Here is a 23,066-nt window from a genome sequence, read left to right on the forward strand (position 1 = left end):
AGTATAGAAGCAAAAGAAAATAACAAGGTTTTCTCTAAGTTACATAATATGAAGACTCTATTATCTCAGACTTGTCCTTTTGAATATCCATTTCCTTCCTTCTTAAACCATCTCCTAATCCCATGACACCTAATAAAGACCTCTAGCTCGATTAGGAATAGGTTAGTGTGATAGTAAGTGGCAGATGTGTTTGATCGACTCCGGCTTCCTTTGTTGTCATTGAGATTGTAAGGTAAAAGTGTGCCCATTTTGCTTGGAGAGCAATGAAACTTGAGTGGAAAAATCAGTGGTTTTGTCTTGACATTTATGTGAGGACCTACTTAAGGGCGCTATTCGAAGTTTTCAGAAAGCGGACCTGCTATTACATTTCATAGTATTACTCATTGTTATATGTTTATTTTAGATGATTGATTATTATGCATATATTAGCTTAGGGTTATTTGGGTTATTCTTATGTATTTGCTAGTGAGATGTATAGATAGTTGAGACATGAATGAGAAAACAATAGTTTTATTTCTTAGTCGTTTGTAGTATAGATGAAGTTTGTGAGTACCTTCACTGGAAAACTCTCCACGAGGCTAAAACTTCGTCCCACTAGGGAATTCCTAGTGGTTTAAAGGCCTTGTTGCATATGGTCAATGCAATCGCAGACTCAATGAGGCGAGTAGATAGAACTCCATTTTTGGTCACTTATGCTAATTTCTCATATTTGCTTGAGGACAAGCAAAATGCTGTTTGGGGTGGTTGATAAGAGCCCAAAACTGTAGTTTTAACCCCTTAGCAGTCATATACTTTTAGACCAATTATGTGAGTAATAAGTAAGAGTTAATCTTGATTCACGTGTTTTTATGTATTTCGGGCTTCAAAGTCAATTATGTGCAGAATGTGCCACTTTGATGAGATAAAGGAGCAATGGTTGGTTACTAAGGAGTTCGGTGATTAAAGGCCAAGATTTAAGAAGACAAAGCCTTTGTAAAGCCCGGGTCAAAAGATGAAAAGTCAAAGTCCACGCCGGTAAAAATTTTACACAAAGTCAATGAACTTCCGAAGACCATATCTTTAGACTCAGACCTCGGAATTGGGCCTACCTTATGTCAAAATGACCGGCTCGGAAAGAGCTTTCTAATGGTCTAAGCCTTGACCCAATCAGAGGAGCAGAAGTGGACGAAAAGTCTGTTGAAGCGAACTGCAGCTGAAGAGGCCTTTTTGGACTGAAAGAATTGGGTTTTGGGCCTGATTCTCTGGCCCAAAACATGGCTCCAAGCCCATGCACGATTTTTGGATCTGAATGTATAAAAACAAAAGCTTCACTCTTTGTTAATGGTAGCTAGTTAGACCTAAATTAAGATATAGAATTCTAGATCTAGTTTTATTAATTAATTAAGTGTTAGTTCCATTTGAATTCCTGTTTTAGATTAAATTCTTGAATCATTGTTCTTGATTGATTAGATAAATAAAATAGTTAGTTTGTCAATTTCGAATTTGGTTATTTCCATTCTAGATCTAATTTCAATTCTTGTTCTTATTTCATTCCAGCCATTAAATTAGATTCATTATTGTTAGATTAAGTAAATTTCGAATCTTGATATTATGTTTAGTTATAATAATATGGGAAATGATGTTTTGATGACTCCATGCTAAAACCTCCATTAGAGGGTTGATGAAGCCTTGATGAAAACTTAGTGGTTAGTATAGAACCTGGTTGTAGAATCTATTCCACTCTAGAAGGTGGTGTTTAAGCCATGAGAATGGGTGGGCGACCTCACATGCTAGTTAGTATCCGGTAGGAATGCCATGAACACTAGGGATTAGAACTTCGAAATTCTCGCCCGTAGAGCGTGAGAATTGAGATACAACAACATTCTCACGCTAGGTTGTTAAGTTGGATTCGAGGTGGATTTAATTCCCTCTAGTTCTTTTATCTAGATTCAAACAATCGTATTTCCGTAGCTTTTCATTAGATTAACTTTAGTTTATATTTTATCTTGTTATTTATTATATTATTATATCTTGTTATTTAAATTAACGCGTCTTGTTAGCAGCAACATTTCGTAAAGCTCTCATTAGACTTAAGACTGATTTCTTAGACTTAGAAAACAATCCATGCTAGAGAACTAGGAGTGGAACGAACTTCCTACTCCACTTAGTGCAATTCGCATCGAGAGTAGAAGCTTTGATAAACATAGGCTCAAAAGAGTAGTTTTAGTTTACTTACGTTTGGAATTCATCGTTCATTTCGTAGGTAAACTATTCATTTTATAGTTATCAGTTGTCCTTGGCCTAGCATGGTAACATTATAATCAGTGTGATTCTTAGGTCTTTTTTTGCACGAATTTTATACCGCCATTTATATGCATTGTTGTAATGAGCATTGACCCTGGACTACAAGATCATGTCTTTGGAAACAGAGTAATATTGTTTAGAGAATGGTAGGGAATAAAACTATGTAAGGAATTGAATAGGTAAAATTTTGTGGCTACTTTCTTGGAACTATGAATTAGCAGATATCAATGCCCTATTTGGCTTTAGAAATCACAACTAGCGTATGGTTTATTTGAATATCTACATTGGTGAGATTTGTTTTTAGCTGATAGTAGTGTTAAGGGATTTGATTTGGGCTTAACATCGATAAGTGAAAAGAATATATGTATGCAAGTCAGGCATTAGTCAGTTAAGAATCATGTTAAATTTATTGACACATTTCTTCCCATGCCTGCATTCACCTTGATGATTTGCAAATGATTATTGTTCCTGATTTTGTTACCATTTTATTTTGGGTTCGCAGATTAGACGCTATTGAAAATTGACGTGTTAAAGAAACATGGCCAAATGCCTGGTCTAGACTCCAGATGTGGTTACATTTAGGCTAATTGTTGTCCCGTTGGTTACTACTATGCTGATTTGAACGGTAAGTTGGAGTTTGAGTGCTGCTCATCAGTAGTAATGGCCAAGTTCATAATATGTTTCACTGCTGAAATTTTAAGCTCGAACATGTAAGTTTGAAAACGGAATGAAAGTCCTTGATCACTAATAAGGACAACTACTAGTGCAAATAGTTTGAATGTATGTAACAAGGTCTGAGTTGGTATTATTTTTGCTTCATTGCTTGAACTGAGGTTGGGTGGTATTTCGGTGGTAGTGTTAATGCTACTTAATTATCTCATCCAGTGCAATATGTGCAAGAAGCTACTATGGTCAAAGAGAAAGAATCACTATTCCCAATGGCCAAAGTAAAGGAAGGTTTAAGTCCCAAGTTATTAATAAAACTGCAGTACTAATGGAACTAGGAGTTGAACCGTTTCTTTGGCTTTGTGCTGTTGTGTGTTCTTAAATTCCTACTTTTAAGTGAGTATTCTATCATCATATATATTTGGTTTGCTAATCTTAACATACTTCGGTGAAATAATGTGAAAATATAATGGCATTTAGCACTTACTGAAACTTATGTCAAATTGGAATTGAAGGCCTGCTATTTTGTTTTACATAATTTAACTAGTAAGCTTGAAACTGATCATGTATGTAGCACAAGTGGTTAACGTGGGTTTTCTTTATTGATGTACTTTCAGAGTGATAAAGTTGTATCTAAGGTCAGTTTGCAGCAACAATGTTTGAGGTAGATGAACTGGGGATGAAAAGAGATGCTTTCTCATTCTTGCTTAAATTTGCATTGCTGCGTTGGTTTCAGGTATTCTATGTAGTTACTCTTCGTTTATGATGATTATTTTATTACTTCATTTAAATGTTCTTATTATGTATGATAATGTCAAGTGTTGTGTCTTATTGAGATAAATGATAGACCTGATTCTGTGATGGTCATGCTACAAGCAACAACCTCATTTAAAATAGTGGGTGGTATAGGAAATAGACTTTTCTCCGTAACTAACAAGATTCATTGTTCTTTGTCTTACAAATAGCTGCCTATTGGTTGAAACTTAAGAGGAAAAGTTTAACTTTGGACAGTTAAGTCTTCCTAATCTTAACTCATAACTCAATGCTAATTCTTTGAATTTTCACAAATGGGTTTTTTAAACTCATAACTGAAGGCTTGATCTATTGTTATGTACTTGATGTATAGTTGCTATGATCTTGGTTATAAATTGCTTGGTCACATTTTGCTTCATCATTAAACCTCAAACTATAGCTAGCATGGAATACCTTTCCCTGTTTGATTACTACTGGCTAATCCAACTGATTTATGAATATTACAATTGGTCTTTCAAATGATTATTCATTATAAAAGAAGTATCTGAAGAAACATTATGGGAAATACATTCAATCTGATGAAGGTGGATACTATATATGATAGGTGCAAAAGGACCTTCATTGAGTGGATTTACAAGGAAATTGCAGGTAGCTCTGAAATCGATCATCAAGGGTAGACTAGCCTCAGCTTGGAGAAACATTTAGGGAATTACGACTACTTGACTCTGCCTCACCTCTCACAGGCAAATCCCCTTGAAGTAATGAATCAGTCGTAGCTAGAACTCTACTATCGTCCTTACGAGATTGTACATCTCACTTTATATCTGACTTTAGAAATACATAAAAAAAAATGCAAATGTGTAATGCATTTTTTGGCATGGAGCTTTTAGTCAAGTTTTGTTTTCTTTTGAGATTCGTATCGCTATATAAGACCGTTGTTATATTCTCTTTACATTGAATGAACCTTATATTGCAAGGTTTTCTTGATTGCAATTTTTGCGCTTCATTGTATAATTTTCTTTGTGCTTTCAATCTGATTTTTTCTTTAGTTCCTTACTTTGTCCTCTTGCACATAACATGATGAAAAATTACTCTGACCACGTATGATATGTCTTGGCTTTTTTTTGAGAACTTTTCATGTCAATAGCTTGATGCTGAAGTTGGTCCCTAAAAAGAAAAGTTGATTGATTTCTCAAAGATGAATACGACAATAGCTTGACAGTTGAATACAAAAAAAAATGTGATCCTTTTCTTTGCAAATGAGAATGAGAGTGCTATATGAGGTGGTGTTAATTATAGCACACAAGCATCATCCAAGTGGACTTTGTTTTGGTGAAAGATTGCAAAAGTTTTGAGGACTAATGTAATACCAAAGTTATTTTCTATACATTTTCCAAAATTGGAAGATTTTATGTTCCTCATTGAATGAGAAGGTACAATAATGAAACAAATGGGCCATTGATAGTCTAACATTTGTATTAAAAGCTTTATATTTATATAACATCTGGAGGTCGTCTTGGTTTTGGATAGTACAAGTTTTTGCAGTTTGCAATTGATTTTAGTTACACTTAAATTATTACAACTGTTTTGCTATTGAAGTTATGCAACTATTAAGATATATTGAGATTATATTTTTGAAATTCATCATTTAAATGGGTAGCCACAATAAGGACATCCGTGCTGAAGGCACGGGTAATATCTAGTCTATATAACAAATAAGGAAGTGTGGGGCCCGTAAGGCCTCCAATGGTCCAAACAGCTTTTCTCATGTTGCAGCCTGCTTGTGACATGGCGGAATCTAGGGCTATTTGGTGGTATGTTTGTTTAGCAAATGCAAACTGGCCCATAGTATCGTCTCTTTTCTTTTCTCCAAACTGATAGTGGTCAACAAGTGCGGTTGGGCTTTTTTGGGACTGGGCTTCGGTCGCAATTCGGATGGGTTTCTACTAGCTTTTTGTGGGACTGGCATTTTCCTTGTCGTATATAACAAAGAAGGGAAGGGTGGGACCAACCATCCCAATCCTTAACCTTTGGATTTTGTTAATGACGTGGAGCATCCAAGAGTGCTAATAGGGTCCTAATAGGGGGTGCGCTTATAAGCCTGATAGTGGTCAACAAGTGCGGTTGGGTTTTTTTGGGACTGGGCTTCGGTTGCAATTCGTATAGGTTTCTACTAGGCTTTTGTGAGATTGTGCTATATAACAAAGAAGGGGAGGGTGGGACCAACCACCCAAATCCTTAACCTTTAGATTTTGTTTATGACGTGGAGCATCCAAAAGTGCTAATGGGGGTGTGCTGATAGTGGTCAACAAGTGCGGTTGAGTTTTTTTGGGACTAGGCTTCGGTTGCAATTCGGATGGGTTTCAGCAGGGCATTTGTGGGACTAGGCTTCAATTGCAATTTTTAAAAAACTCAACGCCGTATGGATTGGGCTTTTCCTTATAACCGTACGGCAAGGGCAATATACTAGTCTAATAAAAAGGAATGGTGTGGGCCCCACAAAAACAACCCTAACCTTTGGATCTAACTTATGCATGGCGGATCTAAAAGCTTATGGGGTGTGGGCAAGATAATAAGGGGCAACAGGAGTAGTGGATCATTATTGAAGTCAACAAAGGTTGTTGGACTTTTTAGTAGCCGGTGGGGTTTTTTTAACTGGGCTTCTGCTGGGCGGGTTTCGGTTGGGCTTTTCAGTGCAGTACGGCACGGGCTATGTACTAGTTATATATATAATTAATATAATCAAACTAACATCAAATGCACAAACCTTTGACATATTTTAGGACATGTGGCCCATAACCTTACGCACACCTTTCATTTTGCTATAAGTGACATTGTATGTTACCAACTTACCATCATCAAATGATCCATGATACATATTTGCCAAATTTAAAATGAATAGTGATCATTTACCACAAGTACTAGGGAGAGGGAATCTTTCAGGCACTCAGAGTGGAACCTATAGTCATGAATTCCTGAACTGAAATAATTCCCACAATCTGAACTCATGAAATTATGTTCGACACTTTCACTGTATTTTTATATACTTTTGGGAATTTTGGAGACTTTATCCATTACTCCATTAGTACGAAATTCATGTTTATGTTGTTACCTCGAAATGAGTCACTCTGAACCAACCAAATACATAATCAAGCAAGCGGAGCAAACGTTATGGGCAGAGGGGGTATGTGGACAAAAAGTCATTTGGTTGGTTTATGTATGTCTGTCCTCATTCCTCATCTCTTATTTCCTCTCTTCGTCCATCTCCCTCTCAACGCCCTCTCAATCTCTCCCTCTCTACACCCTCTCAATCTCTCCCTCTCCCCTCTCTCTCTCCGCTCACGCCCCCACTATATAGCAGTATACTAGTCAAGTGAGCGGAGGGCGAGGGGGGTATGTGGACAAAAGGTCATTTAGTTGGTTTTTTTCTATCCTCATTCCTCATCTCTTCTCTTCTCTCCATCCCTCTCCCTCTCCATTCAACCCCCACTGCATAGCAGTATACTAGTATTTTATCATTTATTTTTTGTGTGGTAGAAAATTTTGTCATATTGCTCATGTGTCATGTATAGCTGATTAAAAAAATGTTAAAAAGCTATATTTGTCATTTAGGCGCTTATTTTGGCCAAAAGATGGCCTTTCTTTAAGGTACTAATATTGTGAAAGAAATTATAAATTGAGTCTTCAAATCTCAACTTTAGCCAACAAACAAATAAAATAAAAATAAATATTGGAAGAGAATACTTAGCATGTTAGAAGAGCCTGAATCTTGGGCAACTCCCCATGATTCCAAGCCTTCATCATGTGCACCAGATTCTACACCATATATATATAGAATTCAAGAAGTTCAGGTGAAATATGTTATGTATTTGAACTTTCAGACCACTGATCCCATTTAGTTATGATTTCTGACCATGTAAGGCATGGTGCTAAAGGGAGAAGACTTTTCAGAAAGCCGTATTCTGACTTGAACTACAACAAGTTTTGCATTCTGATGAACACAAGAAATGTTTTGAAGTAAAAGATGAAAGTTTCTCAATGTTTAGTCGTTTTTGGTTCGCTAAATTTCAGCTCTAGTTGCAAAGAGCCAAGCCTGAACAGATTTTAGGTCTCAACGTCTTGTTTCCGAATGACAAAATATAAACAGATGTTGAATAAATAATAAATAAAAAGATAAAAAATGTCAAGGCCGAATTCCACATTCCTTGTGTTCTTCACACTATGAACTTTGGAACCAAATTATTTTTCCAACTTAAATAGATGGAAATGATTAAATGAGAATGAATAACTGAAGTTTATGAATAAAATGCTCCTAAAAATATTCTTCCTAGGACTCAAGTTTGGCCATTGAACAGGGCCTTCTGATGCTAACAGTCTAAGCACACTTACCATCTCTGAAGCCCCCACCATGTAGTCGATTTAACACCAGCATTTCATGTGAAGAAGTCTCAAACTGGAAGTCAGCAATGTTATTTGGTGGACTTTACTTGACTGCACTAGGAATTGGAGGCATAAAAGGATCGTTACCAGCGCTAGGAGCCAAGCAGTTTGACGAAAGCACTCTAGAAGGAAGGAAGCAAAGATCCACATTTTTCAATTACTTTGTGTTTTGCCTTTCTTGTGGCGCCTTGGTAGCTGTTGTGACCTCTTTTCTCACTCTCGAGCCCTCCCACCCTCTTTTTTCCCTCTCTTCTCCTCTCTTCCCCCTCCCCCCTTTTTTGAGGCCCTCCATATGTCCCTCTATCTTTTGGTCCATCGATTCCCGCGTGTAGGGTTTTTGTATGGTCCTAGGGTTTTTCTCATCGCTCGTGGTACGCATGTGCCATGATAGTATGACTCTGGCTAGCCCCAGTTTTGGTTCGCGGCCTTCCACTGCCAGCTCTCGGTTCACAGTGTTCATCCCCCTCCCACCCGGTTCATGTGGCTGCGACCCTGCTAGAATGCCTCCCATTCCACCGTATATCCTATTTCCGGATCCATCGGCTGCCGGACCCCAGCAATCACAAATTGGGTTGCTACAATGCCCCCTCTCGAGTCCGCGAGCCTCCTGAGTGTTTGCGGAGTCAAGAACCCATCTTTGCCCGCCTTTTCTCTTAGCTTCTGCTTTACGCACCATTATTACTCGTACACGTGTCCCACGCGTGCACGGTTTGAACTGCATTGTTTCTCGTTCCTCCACGTGTCGTGTTTCCTCTGGTTCAACTGACGGCTCCTTGGTTTCTGCTCCACTACTTTTACTTTTTTACCCCCTTTGCACTTCAAATTTCGTTCGCTCCTCTCTCTTCCTAATTTGCTTCTCACTCTTCTCCTTGCTTCTCACCAAACGCCATTTTTGACTGCCTTCTTTCTTCCCTCACTATCCCCATCTCCTCCTTGCAGCCAGCCCTTCCCCTTTCTTCGAGTTCTTCTCCCCCTTCCTTCCTCTGTTCACTGCTTGCTCGGACGTCTATTTTTGCCCTTAGATCGGTGCACCAGGTTGGTTGTCTTTTCCCTTCTCTCTTGCATTTCTTTTTGTGAACTGTTCATCTTCCTTGCCTCTCCCCAGATGTCAGACTCCCAATCAGAGGGTCCGTCTTCTTCACGGTCATATGCGGAGGCGTCCCCTCCTCTGGCGGACTCTACCGAGACCCCCTTCACCACTGGGCGGCCCTTTAAACTTCCACCGCCTCCCCCATGCTCCCGTCGACCTAACTTAAAAGTGATTAGGGTTGGCTATGGCATTCCAGATGACATCCTCTTTGAGCACGTGCCTGATGTGACTCACTTTCCTCATTTAGTTCCTCACAGACCGGGATGTCTCGTGGCCACGGTTGGTCAAATTGTCTCAGGTTTGCGGCTCCCGCTGTCTCTATTAGACGTTGAATTGTGCAACCACTTCAACATTCCCCCTTGCCAAGGTATAGGAAATTTCTAGCGTAGCATGTATGCCGCGAACGACTACAACCAAAACCATGAGCCCCAGATAGTCCTCCGCGACATAATTTCCCACTATTACATACGTAAAAGCACCAAGGACGTGAGCGTGGGATATCACTCCTTCTGCGTCCGTCCCGGCAAACAATATTTTGCTCTCCGAATCACCACCTCGGATAAAACATGGCATCACTACCCCCTGTATGTCTCTGGTAACTTCTTGTCCGTAGATATACCTCCTTAAGTGACTCTTAATCACCTCACTTTTCTGCCTCGCGGTGAGTTCGATTACCTACTTCTCTTTCTCATGTTGGTTATGTCGCGGACTTACTCGTTATCTTTATTTTTCTCTTGCACAGGTTGGAAGACCGACTCTAAATCCCGTTTTTACATCGGTGTGACGTCCGTAGTCTTTGAACAAATTCACAATCTGGGCTCCTCTAGGACTCCCTTGTTGACTGATCCCGCTCTACATACCTTGGGTAAATACTCTGCCCCATTCTATGGTTCACATCTCCCCCGTGACATGGCCTATGCAGATACTGGGACCTTTGAAAAGAATCACACCTCCCTCTACGCCGGCTGGGAGAAGGTACGCCCTACTTTTACTGCACATCACTCTTTGCCCTCTCCATTATTCTGATTTCTCCCTCATTTCTAGGTGAGCTTGGACATGTCCTACATGATCCGCGGCCTCTTCTCCCCCTTGAATACTGTGGAATCACTTGAGAAGGAGGTTGGCGGTCCCAGTGGATTGAGGGCCACCTGTGTCTGTCTCCAAACTGATCTGGAAGCCGCGAATATGGCCAAGCTTCGAGCCGAGGATGAATTGAGGACTGCTGAAGTTTCGCATCAAAACTTCATAGATGGAGTAAATGACCACTTGAGCAAGTAGCGGGAAGCCCTTGTCCTCCAGCGTACCGAAAGTACCACCGCCCTCCTTCTGCAACATACCCAAGACATGGAGCAACTGTGGATAAGCTTCAAAGCTTAAGCTGATAAGCGCGTGGCTAAAAAGCTCTCTGAAGAATATGCCCGTTTGATCAAGGAAGGCCGACTCGTCCCAGCCAAGCCTCAGTCTCCTCTGTCAGCAGACCCAGTTGTCGCGGACCCAGTTGATGTTGCTACTTCCAACCCACCCGCTGCCAGAAGACCCTGTTTGTGAGAATACTTCTCCAGAACATGCCACGAGCTCCCCTGAACATTCCATCCCTACTGAAGCCCCACTACAGAACTCATACTTGCCCCCATGTTGGCTATTTCGTTGTTTTGCTGAGTGCATTCGAATGTGCTCCCCCATTTTGTAACTAACTCAGATATCTGTGTACGCCGTTGCTATTTTTCCATTGTGTACTTATTTTGTTGAAACTGTTTTGCTCCCCTGCACTATATGTATGGTCTCTTTGTTTTAATTATTGCTTTGCCCGAAGTGCTGCTATTCATCCCTTTCCATCTCGACTCTCTCTCTAATCGCCTATGTCCTCATTGGGACCCTCTCTTTTCTTGCCCCCATGTGTGATTCAGGCCTTTCATCCGCGAATGGCTCGTCCCACTTCCCGAGCTTTAATAGGCTATGAAGCCAGTTGGGGCAGCTCATCTCGCCATAGACATGACTTGAATAGCTCGCCCACGAAAGGCTCCTCCCTCCCCGTGGCCTCTCTCTTGGAGTGACTTCGCCGGCAGCTGGGGCTCTCTCGTTGCCCCCAGGTGCGGCCTAAGCCTTTCCTCCGTGGAGGGCTCACCCCACTCCGCGAGCTCTAGTAGGTCTTGAAGCTTGTTGGGGTCAGCTCCTCCTGCCCTAATTTGGATTCGGACCTCTCGTCCGCGAAGGTCTCTTTCTCCCAAGCCGTGTTTAGTTTTATTGTTGAATTTATGTATAATGAGTGAAATTTCCCTCTCAAAAGTGTCATTGTATTATATATTTACAAATAGCTCCAGTGTTTGGCTCTGGATTCCCATTACATTCAAGTGTGGAATTTCTTTAACATTCTCACATTCCAAGGCAATCTATTACTCTCCCCTCCGCGGTCCACAACTTATAAGTGCCAGCCCCTCCTACATCGACCACTGTATAGGGCCCCTCCCAGTTTGGGCCCAGTTTTCCATCGCGCTCCCTCTTGGTGATGGGCGTCACTCGTCGCAGCACAGAATCTCCTATCTTGAACCTCCGCAGCTTGACTCTCTTGATGTACTGTCTCTGGAGACGTCGGTGATACTCCTCTAACCTGATACGGGCCATGTCCCTCCTCTCTTCTGCCAAATTCAGGTCATTCGCCAGTATGCCACTGTTCAAACCCTCTTCTATTGCCCTTGTTCGGGTCGTGGCTACCACCATTTCCGAGGGGGTCACGGCCTCAACACCGTACGCCAGGGAGAAGGGAGTTTCTCCAGTGGAAGTCCGCGGAGTGGTTCCGTAGGCCCAGAGTACATGATTCAGTTCGTCGGCCCATGCCCCCTTCTTATTCTCTTACTTTCTCTTCATAATGTTCATAATGGTTTTATTAGAAGACTCCGCCTATCCGTTGCCTTCGGGATTGTATGGAGCCGAGAACCCCTGTTTCACCTTGTATGCCTCCAAGAACACCTATACCTTTGCTCCCGTGAAATGAGTTCCATTGTCCGTAATGATGATATGGCAATCCAAATTTACATATAATGTTTTCCCATAAGAATTTGATTATTTGCGCCTCCTTCACCTGCTGCAAGGGTACATCCTCTATCCACTTGATGAAATAGTCGGTGGCCGCTAGCATGAACCTCCTCTTGCCGCTGGCCATGGGAAGCGAACCCACGTACTATGTCCATCGCCCACATCGCAAATGGCCATGGGCTAGATACACTATGTAGTGATTCTGCTGGTGCAAAAATCAATTGAGAGAATCTCTGACACTTGTCACATCGCTTAGCACACTCCACCGCGTCTCTCTTTATATGGGGCCAAAAGTAGCCTTGTGTTAGGAGCCGGTGGGCTGTGGTCCTTCCCGCTGAATGGCTTCCACAATCTCCTCCATGTAGCTCCGCTAATACCTCAGAGGCCAACCTCGGTCCTAGACACTTCAGCAAGGGTCCATTGAAGTTCTTTTGATGCAGCTCCCCCTCTAACAGGATATACCTCTGAGAAGTCTGCTCCAATCTTCTCCTCTCCTTTTTGTTTGTCACCATGTCCCCAGATAAAAAGCTCTTGATGGGATTCATCCAACTCTCTTCTTCTTCCTCGGTCTGACATACCTCCGATACTCCCTCTTCCATTTCCTCGGTGCTTGGTTTCTCCAATCGTTTTATCTTTATCACTCTCTCCTCCGACCCGGGTATTGCTACGGCCACATATGCTAAAGCGTTGGCATGTTTGTTCTCACCGCGGCCCAAATGCACGAACTTGATCTTTGTAAACCTAGTGGACCTCTTTTGCACCACTTTCAAATATCTCGCCATCCGCGGACACTGCGCGGCGAACCCACCATTTGCCTGACAAACTACCAGATTTGAGTCTGAATACACCGTCAGCTCTTTTACCCCCCACATCCTCGGCCATTCTCATACCCGTTATTACCGCCTCATACTCTGATTCATTGTTAGACGCTGCGAATCCTAATTTCATGGTCAGTTCCATCCTGTTGTTGTCTGGTGTAACTAACACTACTCCTATCCCACTGCACGCATCTGTGGCTGACCCATCGGCAAACACTCTCCACCGTCCCAAGGGTCCAAGAAATCCTGCTCAATAGTCTTCCCTGGCTCCATGACCATCTCTTCTCCCCAGGTGGGATCCTCAGCTGGAAACTCCGCTAGAAATTCTGCCATAATCTGCGGCTTTTCCGTAGTTCTAATTTAATATTGTATCTCGTACGCACTCAATATCACTGCCCACTTTACCATCCTCCCCGATTTTTCTGCTTTTAGCGCTTGTTTCAAAGGCAGATTTGTTAATACCACTACCGAATGTGCCTCAAAACACGGTTTCAACTTCAAAGCAGAGAACACCAATGCCAACGCATACTTTTCCACTCTACTATATTGGGTCTCGGCATACAACAATGTTTTACTTTGGAAGTATACCGACTTCTCTATCTTGCCCACGATTCGAACCAGCACCGAACTAACTGCATATTCCGTGACCCCCAGATACAAGTAAAGTTTCTCTCCCTGCTTAGGTCGCGACAATAGAGGGGCCTTGCCCAGGTAACTCTCCAATTCCTGAAACGCCTCATCGCATTCTGAAGTCCATAAGAAATTTGGAGTGTTCCTCAACAATCGATACAGCGGCTTACATTTATCTAACGATTTAGAGATGAATCTGTTCAAGGCCGTGACCCTTCCCATAAGTCTCTACACCTCTTTGTCGTCCCGCGGCAACGACATATCTACCAAGGCTCTTATCTGCTCAAGGTTAGCCTCTATTCCCCGTAGAGTAACAATGTAGCCCAGAAACTTTCCCGTGGTCACGCCGAAAGTACACTTATCTGGATTGAGCTTCAAATTGTGCGCCCGCAGTATCTCAAATGTCTCTTTCAGACCCTACAAATGCTCCTCTTTTGACATACTCTTCTCCACCATATCGTCGATGTATATCTCAATCCCCTTGCGAATCTTGCTTTCAAGCATTCTCTCTCCCAACCGTTGAAATGTAGCCCCGGCGTTCTTCAATGCAAAAGGCATTCTGGTATAGCAATGCGTACCGCCTTCTACCACAAAGGTTGTCTTTTCCTGATCTGGCCCATACATCGTGACTTGATTGTATCCCATGGATGCGTCCATGAAAGAGAATATCTTGAACCCCGCGGTTCTATCCACCAATTCGTCTACTCTCGGCATGGGGTAGCTGTCTTTTGGACATTTTGAGTTAACATCGGTAAAGTCGACACACATACGAACCTTGCCATTTTTCTTTAGTACCGCGACCACGTTGGACAACCAGTCGGTGAACGCCACCTCTTGTATTATACCAACCCCTTTCAACCTCTCTACCTCCTCACGGATCCCCTCGGCATATTTCGGTCTGATGCTTCGCATCTTCTATCTCACAGGCTTAGCATCCTTCCTCATGTGCAACTGATGGCATGCGAATTCAGGGTCCAACCCGGTGACATCCTCAATCGTCCATGCGAATACCTCTTTATTGGCAAACAAAAATTGTACCAACTTGATCTTCCACTCCTCAGCCAAACCGGATCCTATCGATGTGAACTTCTCCTCGTCCCCTACCCCTATATTCACTATCTCTATTTCATCCAGGGTCTTCGGTCTCTCTGCCGCCTCCACTTCCTCCTTCCTGGCGGCGCATTGTAATTGTTATGATTGCCTCTTCCTGGGATGCGAAGTCTCTCCCTCGGATCTGCGAACCAATCTCTTCACGCACTACAAGAATACTGAGCATTTGCCACGGTCATTGGCCGTGGCTAAAGACCTTTTGCCACGTTATTATAAAGGCCGTTGCCTGACCGATTGCCAATGCGCTTGGCTAATCTTTGGCCACGGCTAACGACCGTGGGTAAAGCTTCATTTTATGCCACGGTTATAAACCGTTACATGGGCCGTGGTGAATTTTTCCGCTTGCCATAGCACTAAACCGTGGCTAATGCTCACACGACCCCGTACCCCTGCATTTTGTGGAATGGATATATAATTTAGCCACAGTTCTAGGCCGTGGCAAATGCCTTTTATTGGACTGTATCTAATATTTAGCCACAGTTTATGGCCGTGGCAAATGTATTGAATTGGATAAAAAAAATTGATTCTGGCACCATATATACAATTCATACAATTTGCGTCACACCTGCAGGTCATACAAAATTCTATCATTTCAATCAAACCCACAAGAATCTTTGCAGGGGTTTCACCAAGGGTCGAGCCGGACTACTTTTAACAATTTTATTAACATCATACTTTATACAAATGAAAGCACATACTAGCACAATCAACATGCTTTTGCAGGATCTGTATTCACAGGTTTCCCAAGAAACCCTTCCTTGACAAGGCCCCATATGACAAGAAGTGTCCCAAACACGCTCATCGTACCAGGTTTTAGTAGACCCACAAGAGCTCCTGAAACAATGCATACTTACTTTAAGGCTTTCCCTAAAACGTAGCAGAAGCACAGTGAAGATTCCAGTTGCATATTGTGAAAAATCTAATTAGTACCATTGGAATAAATCACAAAGCATCAAGCATAAAAAATAGAAAGAAGGCAAAACTGAAACATGAAGGTTACCTGGAATATAACTGAGGATTGAGAAACAGACGAACGTAACAAGGCATAAGAAAGATACGCTTTTACTGAGTCAATGAAATGAAAATTCTTCGTAAAAGAATGACTAGCCCCTTCCAATAAACTCTGCAAAAACATATATATTTTAATCATATACCAACCTTATCATGCATTCATAAAGAACCAAACACTTCCACAAGAAAGAGAACCAGTGTGGTAGCTAAATCCGTGGACATATGCTTGAAGATCCTAGGCCTTGTGCGGATCCTAAAGCAAAATCTATAAAGCTTATATCCTTGGTCTTTGAAACTCTGCTGCTTTCAATGCATTCTTTTAATGATACATACCACAAAGAAAAAGCAACTTCACTCATGACATCAAACAACAGAAGACACTTGATTTTTTGTTCTTTGCAAAATGATCATGTGATAATTGTTTGGCCAACAAATGAGTGGTGTAAACAAACATATAGTATTTTTTTTTCACATCCTATCTCCCGAATAAGGTCTAAAGCACAACGCAATGGTGAAAAAAATTCTTAAGAAAATTCACCCTCCTGTACTGATGCAGTACGCCCGTATCTACATCGGTAATTCGGTGTGCCATGTTCATTGATACCAAGTTGGCCGACACCATTAATTAGGAACAGGGAAAACAGGAAACAAGAGAGGCAAAAGATATACAAGAAGAAGCAAACTACTCCAAAATGTCTCTCTTAAATTTTACCACAGAGAACGGGCATCTAGTAGTTGAAACATTCTCAACGGTGACAAGCTTCCATTCTACATCAGCCAGTAGCACCACTAGGCACTGGGACTTGGCACATTTTTATTTACCTTTCCAATGCCTACCTAATTTAGTATCTTTTAGCAGAAAATGTACCAAACTGTCATGTTAGGTGTATACCAGATCATTCAATGTGGTCACCACCCATCAGTGCATTGTGCTTGTACATTGAAAATTTTCTCGTTTTACAGAGAAGACTAGCTGGTGAAGTGAAAATGGAAACGAGAAAATGAAAATGAGAATGCATACATCATTAAGTGCCTAAGTGGTACGGTTTATCTAATCTTCTTATAAGAAAACGTTAGGAATGGATGCATTAGTAACCTCTCGTATGGTAAAGGCGCTAGTTTAAGATTTTGATGATACCAGAGGAAATTGGTGTCTTGCAAGTTGCAATTGACAATTTTGAGGTACGTTTCTAAGTTCCTATTGATGAGATTTAGGCGAAAAGTCAAGTCATTCCTGAAACACGTAAGCATAAATCTTTCCCATAAACTGATCATGGTTGAGGTCCGAAGTAAAAGAAGAGGTGCAATTATGAGATGTGATCAACTGATCGTCGAACTTAACTGACTTCAATGAAGTGTTCCTTTAGTGAGTCATGCTCACTCATCATAAAGACGATTTTTTGTTAAATGTAAAGTAGCTTATCTCATGAACAAAGAGGCAATGATATGCACAGGATAATAGTGAAGGCCATAGAAGGCCATAGGACTAACCTGTAAAAGCTCAAGAGATAAAAGCCTAGTCTTGGTCGTAACTTCATCATTCTCTTCCTTCATGCCCATCTGTGAATTTTAGAGTACTTGTTATTCCACACTGAAGGCTTTGAATGCCATAGAAAAACCAAAATTGTGTGATGCTACAGCAGTAAGAATGTACAAGACAAGAGTTTAATTTTCCAAAACTAACAAAAAATGAAAGCAACTTCTCGTTCAACCCCTCGAATATACCTCTGAACTTGTGTGATGCTACAGCAGTAAGAAGCACCTTCAGAACTTGTAAAATTGTACTGCAAATACAAATTCAGTCAGCAAAAGTAAGAAGCATGTACAAGCTAGAAATGTTGTGAAAATTACTGGGAAATCTCCAACGTACCCATCTGACGAAGAATTATCAACACAACCACAAACCATGTTCAGAATGTCCGTAAATAGTGAAGCATTTTTAGCACCATCCAGTCCAGGATCACCTTCTAAATGATCATAAGCAATGAGTTTCTGTAGATACAGTCATTCAGCAACTGCATCAGACTAAGGTAGCCAAAAGATTTACTGAAAGAAAGAATGACACAAAGTCCAAGTTACAGATTGAAAGAGATGAAAAACGTACATGAAGACAATCAAGGGCAGGCTCCAGGAGTTTTAAATTCTTGGTTTCAAATGCAAGTCTAAGTGGGTGTAAGACAAGCTCCACCTGATCCCCTTGTAATGTGTGTCCAGCACTAGCTAAAGCAGTTGTAATAGCTCTAGCACTTTCCACTGGTTTAGCAGCATCAGTCCCTTGGGTAGTATCTGGGATTGAGTGTGACCCATCTGTATTTGGGATGGGGGGTTCATCGGAAGAACTAAGTGAACCAGAAATTGCAGAAGACAAATTACCAGTTAATTTAAATATAAACAGAGAAGGTTTAAAAAAATATATTGGTAAGAATGTATGTACCTCGCATTCCCAAGTGAAGATGATGCTTGATTCGTGTCGGTTGAAGTGGTTTCCTTGGTACTGTCTGCAAGACATGCAAAAATATGATATGATATGATGTAATAAAGAAAGAAGGAATATTAAATAAGTTGACATAAATAATAAATGAATACCAACCTAAATAGGTGTGGATGGCCTTTTGAAGATCGGCATACTTTTTAGGGGAGCACTCCTTCAACATGGATTCAAGGGCGCGGGTTGCGGAATTAAAAACATAAAGGAACTTCCATAAACGAAATTAGAAACATAAAGGAACTTCATAGCCCAAATTTGTCTGAACTAGATACTTACTTCATTAACTTTCCGGATCTTTTCAGTTTCCTCAGACTGTTTTTTCTCCCAATCCTCCTTGGCCTTCCGATTCATGACTAAAATTTGACGTCTAACATCTGAGGTGATAATAGTTCGATGTCTTGACCTCTTAGTATCAACTCTCTACAAATTTAAAAAATGAAGAAACAAGTAGTTTATTTTAACCGGTAAAAAAGATATATAAATTGTCCAAGACAGTGAAATCATAACATGTAACTGACCTGTTTTGATACTCTTACTAAATTATTGATCAATCCTCGCAACCTCTCCTCCAAGCACTGGAAACCCAATCACATCAAGATTACATAACCATGAGAAAATATGAAACCTAAATCTGTATGCTAATATCTTTTTTTTTTTTTTTTTATTTTCCTTTAATAGTACTCAAAAGAAACAAGCCCAAGATACATAACTTGGTTAGAAAAACAAAAGAAATATGCTTCAAGAATAAGGAGTAAGAGATGCAACAAAAAATTTGTAAGATACGAGATTAAACAGAAAAAAGTCGATCTATTACAGGATCTCCTACCTAACATGAAACTGCTATCTACAGATAGTGCCAGAGGGAATTTTGGAGAGGAGGGGGAGTCCATTTCTTCATTTTCTAAGAGGCTTGTATAGGACTACAGTGACATATTTGGACTGAAACCTATGAGTAAACCCAAGAGCAACCAGAGATTGAGAAGGCCATCCTTTGTCTATATAAAGATGGTTGAGAACAACATGTTGAGGCTTTGTAGATGGTTCAGGATCGTTCTGTGTACCGAGTAACGTGAGGTGTAACTGGGGTGGAACAGCCACCGGCTCTTTCGCAAAGTCCTCGTCCCCTGGGAATGTGTGACCATAGCTCTGGTGAGGGAGGAGGCTCAAATTCAGCAATGCCTTCGAAATTCTCGGGCACATAATCCTGACAACCAGTGACAAGCAACTTTATAGAAAAATAGTTGATGCTAGAGTCTTCAAAAGAACAAAAAAGACATGTAAAGCAGTAATTAGGAGAAACAGAAAAAGAACAAAAAAAAAACTACTTTTTACAAATGGCGGAGAAAAACCCATTATATATGCCAACAAAGAAAAACAAGTAATGATACCAACCTCCAAGGCTTATCTTAACCCTCAAACTTTTGCCCTAAAATAGCATTTTCTAGATTTAAAAGTTTAGTACAGACAACAAAAAGAGCAAAGTTTAGTACATAGAGCAAAAGATAATGCCACAATATTTTCATTGTTAAACCCCTTTTCTCCTCATGGTCTTCTACAGGTTAGGATTTAGAGGTTAAAGTTGGTTTCCATCTTTAGTTAACCTGAAATAAAGGCTAGAGTTGTAGAGTACAAGTTTCCTATTAAAGTCGTCCCTCTAAGAATTGAAGTATCTAGCATACGCTTGTAAAATGTAGATAAACAAAAATCTATCTTCTATATACATCTCAGAATGACAACTCATCATGTTCTGTCCTAGGAATATTAACACTGAACGGATGTGTTACACTTCATGATTCCAGGTACAGTAGGTATAATTTTGTTTAGAGCATTACTGTACCTCCCAACCAAATCTTGTGTACACCCCCTCAATCCAGCAAATTGATTCAATACATTCTCTAAATGGCACACTTTTGATGTAATTAGTATCACTAGGGAGCAAGTAAAAGAGTATGCTGCATTCTATAATGACTATCGTTCTATCAAAACCATCTAGTAGGTACATTAAAGATGCATCATTAGAAAATTGATTTTCAGATCAGCAGAGAAAAAAATATAATCAAAATCGAACTACATATACTCAAATAGTCTGTCCACTATCTGACATGTTTGTTTCGTCATAGATTTAAAGCTAAATTTATGGTATTAGTAGAATTATTTCCTAAACTGACTTTATACTTAAGTCCTTTTTCACAAATAATATTTACCCTTGTCTTCGTAAACCCTCTCAAAAGGGCTAAATACTTAATAGATATGCAGTAGCCATTAGCTTTCTTGTGAGGGTCAATTATGAGGTAGCACCAAAAGTTCATTGTGAGGGCTAACTTAAGGAACGCTCAGCTAAGATAAAGCATGATATGCATGTATGCTTCCACTGATCTTGAGGGAACATTGACCAATTTGAAAGCTCTCAATTAAAAGCCAATCTGTGCTATGAAAGTTAGTGTATCGCCTAGAAGACTGATCCCCGATTTCACTAATCATGAGTTCCTAAAGCAGAGTTGAACCGGTTCACATGCATAATACTGCAATCAAAAGATTGCAGATCATGAATAATAATTTTTTTTAGAAAAAACTTACATGCACATCAAGAAGATTATCAACAAGGCTCGTATCATCAGCTATGCAAGGAAGATCAGGTATGTATCTGCGCTCGCCGTCCACAAGGAACCTGTACTGATATATACCAGATGGAAGCACCAGGAGAATAGAGTGGTCCTTTTCTGACCTCTGCAGTATCCTCCTGCAGAAACCGATTATAGTAAGAAAAAGGTTTACGGTCTAGTTTGGATATTGAGGATAAAGAGTACCTTGATGTCCAATTGTCCCAAGATCCTTGGACAGCAACAGTGTTACCACCAAAGGTCCATGTGATCAAGGTAGGAATCCCTTGTTCTTGTGGTGCGTCTAGAGAATTGTGTGGGTCGTTCATCCAGATGTGATTGAAAGTGGGTGGGGCATCACCTCCTCTTTGTAGGGGAGCCACTGGAAGCTGAGGAGCGAACATGAGAGGAGATCTGGAAGGTCTCGGGCTCGAAGGAGGTGAGTTGGAAGCACCCAACATTGAATCGGAAGGCGGGGGAAGGCCGTCGACTTCATAATCATCCGTATCGATGGATCCGCGATTAGGATCTTCCTCGTTATCTCCTTCTTCTCTCCCATTCGTATTCCCCATCAAATCTCTTCTTCTTCTGCTGCTAATATCTTACCAGTGGCAAACAACGCTCCACATCCTTGCTTACACTTTTTATACCAGATTTAGACACTGCCAAAAAAAGGGGACCCAAATGTCAGTCATGACAAGATATTTGACAAGATAATAACAAGAATGGCTCTTAACAAAGTATAGGGTCTAAACTGATTTTTGCCAATTTTCTCTGTAAAGGGATTTTTTGCAATACAAGTCGTTCTTCCTCTTCTTGAACAACCCTTCTAGTTGCTTCAGAAGTTCGACCTTCATCCTTAGGGCCAGAAAATAGCTGCTCTTCCTCTTCCTAAACATGATAAATAAAATAACAAAACTTGCACAGATTACACAATTGTTACCATTTTAGATACCCAAAATGTCAAACAGGGTATAATATAACATAAAGAGCAATGTAAAAGATATATACCCTTAGATTAACTCCACTGACAGTAGTTACATCATTTAGTTGTTTGATGCTTTGATCAGAAAGTGCCCCAGATACCTTTTGCTTCTTATTATGTAATACCAAATAAAACAGTTCATATGATTAAAATAAATTAAAATTAAAAATATATATTAAAAGAGAATGCAATGAGTACCTTGGCTGGGTTGATGTAGTCCCAAGCGCATCAAATGACTTCTTTTGGCCAATGGTAATCTTCTTGGGTTGTGTCTTCAAAATAGAGTATATCATTTGTTAGATATTCGTATTTGTGCATTTGATAGAGTTAAACTGCAAAAAGGAAATCATATATGAGCACACAAGTCTACTGGATTGGAATGCAGACCTGTGATCAATGACATGGCTAGGCAGATGCTACTGGGGACATTAGGAGTGATAGATGGACCTGCCATTAGCGAAGGGATAACAGTGATATTGGTTGCCCTTGTACCTCTTGGTAGCTCTTCCCTACAGCCCAGAGAAAAATAAACAGAATTAAATACAAGGAGAAACATATTATACACCACTTCTCCCTCCTCCTTTTTCCGGGCTTGGGACCGGCAATGCAAATGCAAACGTAAAGTTTACTTGCATTGGCGGAGTTAAAAATGGGTTAGCAAAAACAGAGAAAGCAAACATTCAATACATTGATATTAGCAAAATAAGACAAGTATTACATTGAATAAAAAAATATGATACCAGTTTGGTAGTAGCTTGGACATGAACATAGAAACGCGTTTCAAAATAGCAAAAGAGATAACATAGTCAAACATGCCCATAGGCATGTATCATAAACAAAAAAAAATATAGTAAACTTATTCAAGACCGCGATGTAGATGACAGAAACTCAACACATGACTTGGGCCATATAACATTTCCTGGGCAACTCTCTCCTAGATTCTTACACCATGCATCATGAGGGCATGGTAGAGCAGCATCTTGTGCATGTACTTCATCAACGTAAACTAAGTAAGATCTCTCTCCCAAGCACCTTTCATGGAACTTCTAGGTGGGGTCAACTTCTTTAACACATCCAGTTGCGACAATGTCAAGAGGCCAACCACCAAGTAAGTTAACTTCTTTGCCAATCTTTGAGGTTTCCGGCTGAAAAACAAAGG

The 23,066-nt window shown here is 40.6% G+C and overlaps 2 protein-coding genes and 1 pseudogene across 3 annotated transcripts in view; 1 reads left to right on the forward strand and 2 right to left on the reverse strand.

Annotated features, from left to right (window-relative positions):
• Positions 1-23,066, forward strand: part of LOC147497841 (protein NRT1/ PTR FAMILY 4.6-like) — a 79,504-nt pseudogene that overhangs the window by 44,541 nt on the left and 11,897 nt on the right. The window contains exons 3-4 of the transcript XR_015195269.1: positions 8,058-8,333; position 12,039. The product of XR_015195269.1 is annotated as a protein NRT1/ PTR FAMILY 4.6-like (transcript). The remainder of the gene's footprint in view (positions 1-8,057; positions 8,334-12,038; positions 12,040-23,066) is intronic.
• Positions 15,234-18,736, reverse strand: LOC147497842 (brefeldin A-inhibited guanine nucleotide-exchange protein 5-like). Its single transcript, XM_086560152.1, has 8 exons — positions 18,425-18,736; positions 18,269-18,332; positions 17,939-18,173; positions 17,705-17,826; positions 17,560-17,618; positions 17,326-17,468; positions 15,824-15,946; positions 15,234-15,657 (listed from the first exon to the last, which is right to left on the reverse strand). The coding sequence occupies exons 1-6, from the start codon at positions 18,486-18,488 to the stop codon at positions 17,416-17,418; spliced, it is 597 nt and encodes a 198-aa protein (XP_086416278.1). The 5' UTR covers positions 18,489-18,736; the 3' UTR covers positions 15,234-15,657; positions 15,824-15,946; positions 17,326-17,415.
• LOC147497843 (SNF1-related protein kinase regulatory subunit beta-1-like) lies at positions 18,861-22,496 on the reverse strand. The gene is given in 9 exon segments (XM_086560151.1): positions 18,861-18,897; positions 19,149-19,469; positions 19,471-19,526; positions 20,900-21,062; positions 21,130-21,584; positions 21,678-21,813; positions 21,934-22,014; positions 22,106-22,179; positions 22,295-22,496. Coding segments are annotated over 4 exon segments (837 nt in total). The 5' UTR covers positions 21,495-21,584; positions 21,678-21,813; positions 21,934-22,014; positions 22,106-22,179; positions 22,295-22,496; the 3' UTR covers positions 18,861-18,897; positions 19,149-19,216.

The sequence above is a fragment of the Coptis chinensis genome, chromosome 5 (assembly GCF_015680905.1).
Source record: "Coptis chinensis isolate HL-2020 chromosome 5, ASM1568090v1, whole genome shotgun sequence".
Taxonomy (NCBI): Eukaryota; Viridiplantae; Streptophyta; class Magnoliopsida; order Ranunculales; family Ranunculaceae; genus Coptis; species Coptis chinensis.

Excerpts from the sequence above, each read along its gene's own strand:
- LOC147497842 (XM_086560152.1), bottom strand. The coding sequence starts at position 18,488 with ATGTTGAAGGAGTGCTCCCCTAAAAAGTATGCCGATCTTCAAAAGGCC. Across the intron at positions 17,827-17,938 it reads CTGCCCTTGATTGTCTTCAT|AAACTCATTGCTTATGATCA; the intron begins GTACGTTTTTCA and ends CTGTATCTACAG. Across the intron at positions 17,619-17,704 it reads GATAATTCTTCGTCAGATGG|TACAATTTTACAAGTTCTGA; the intron begins GTACGTTGGAGA and ends TTGTATTTGCAG.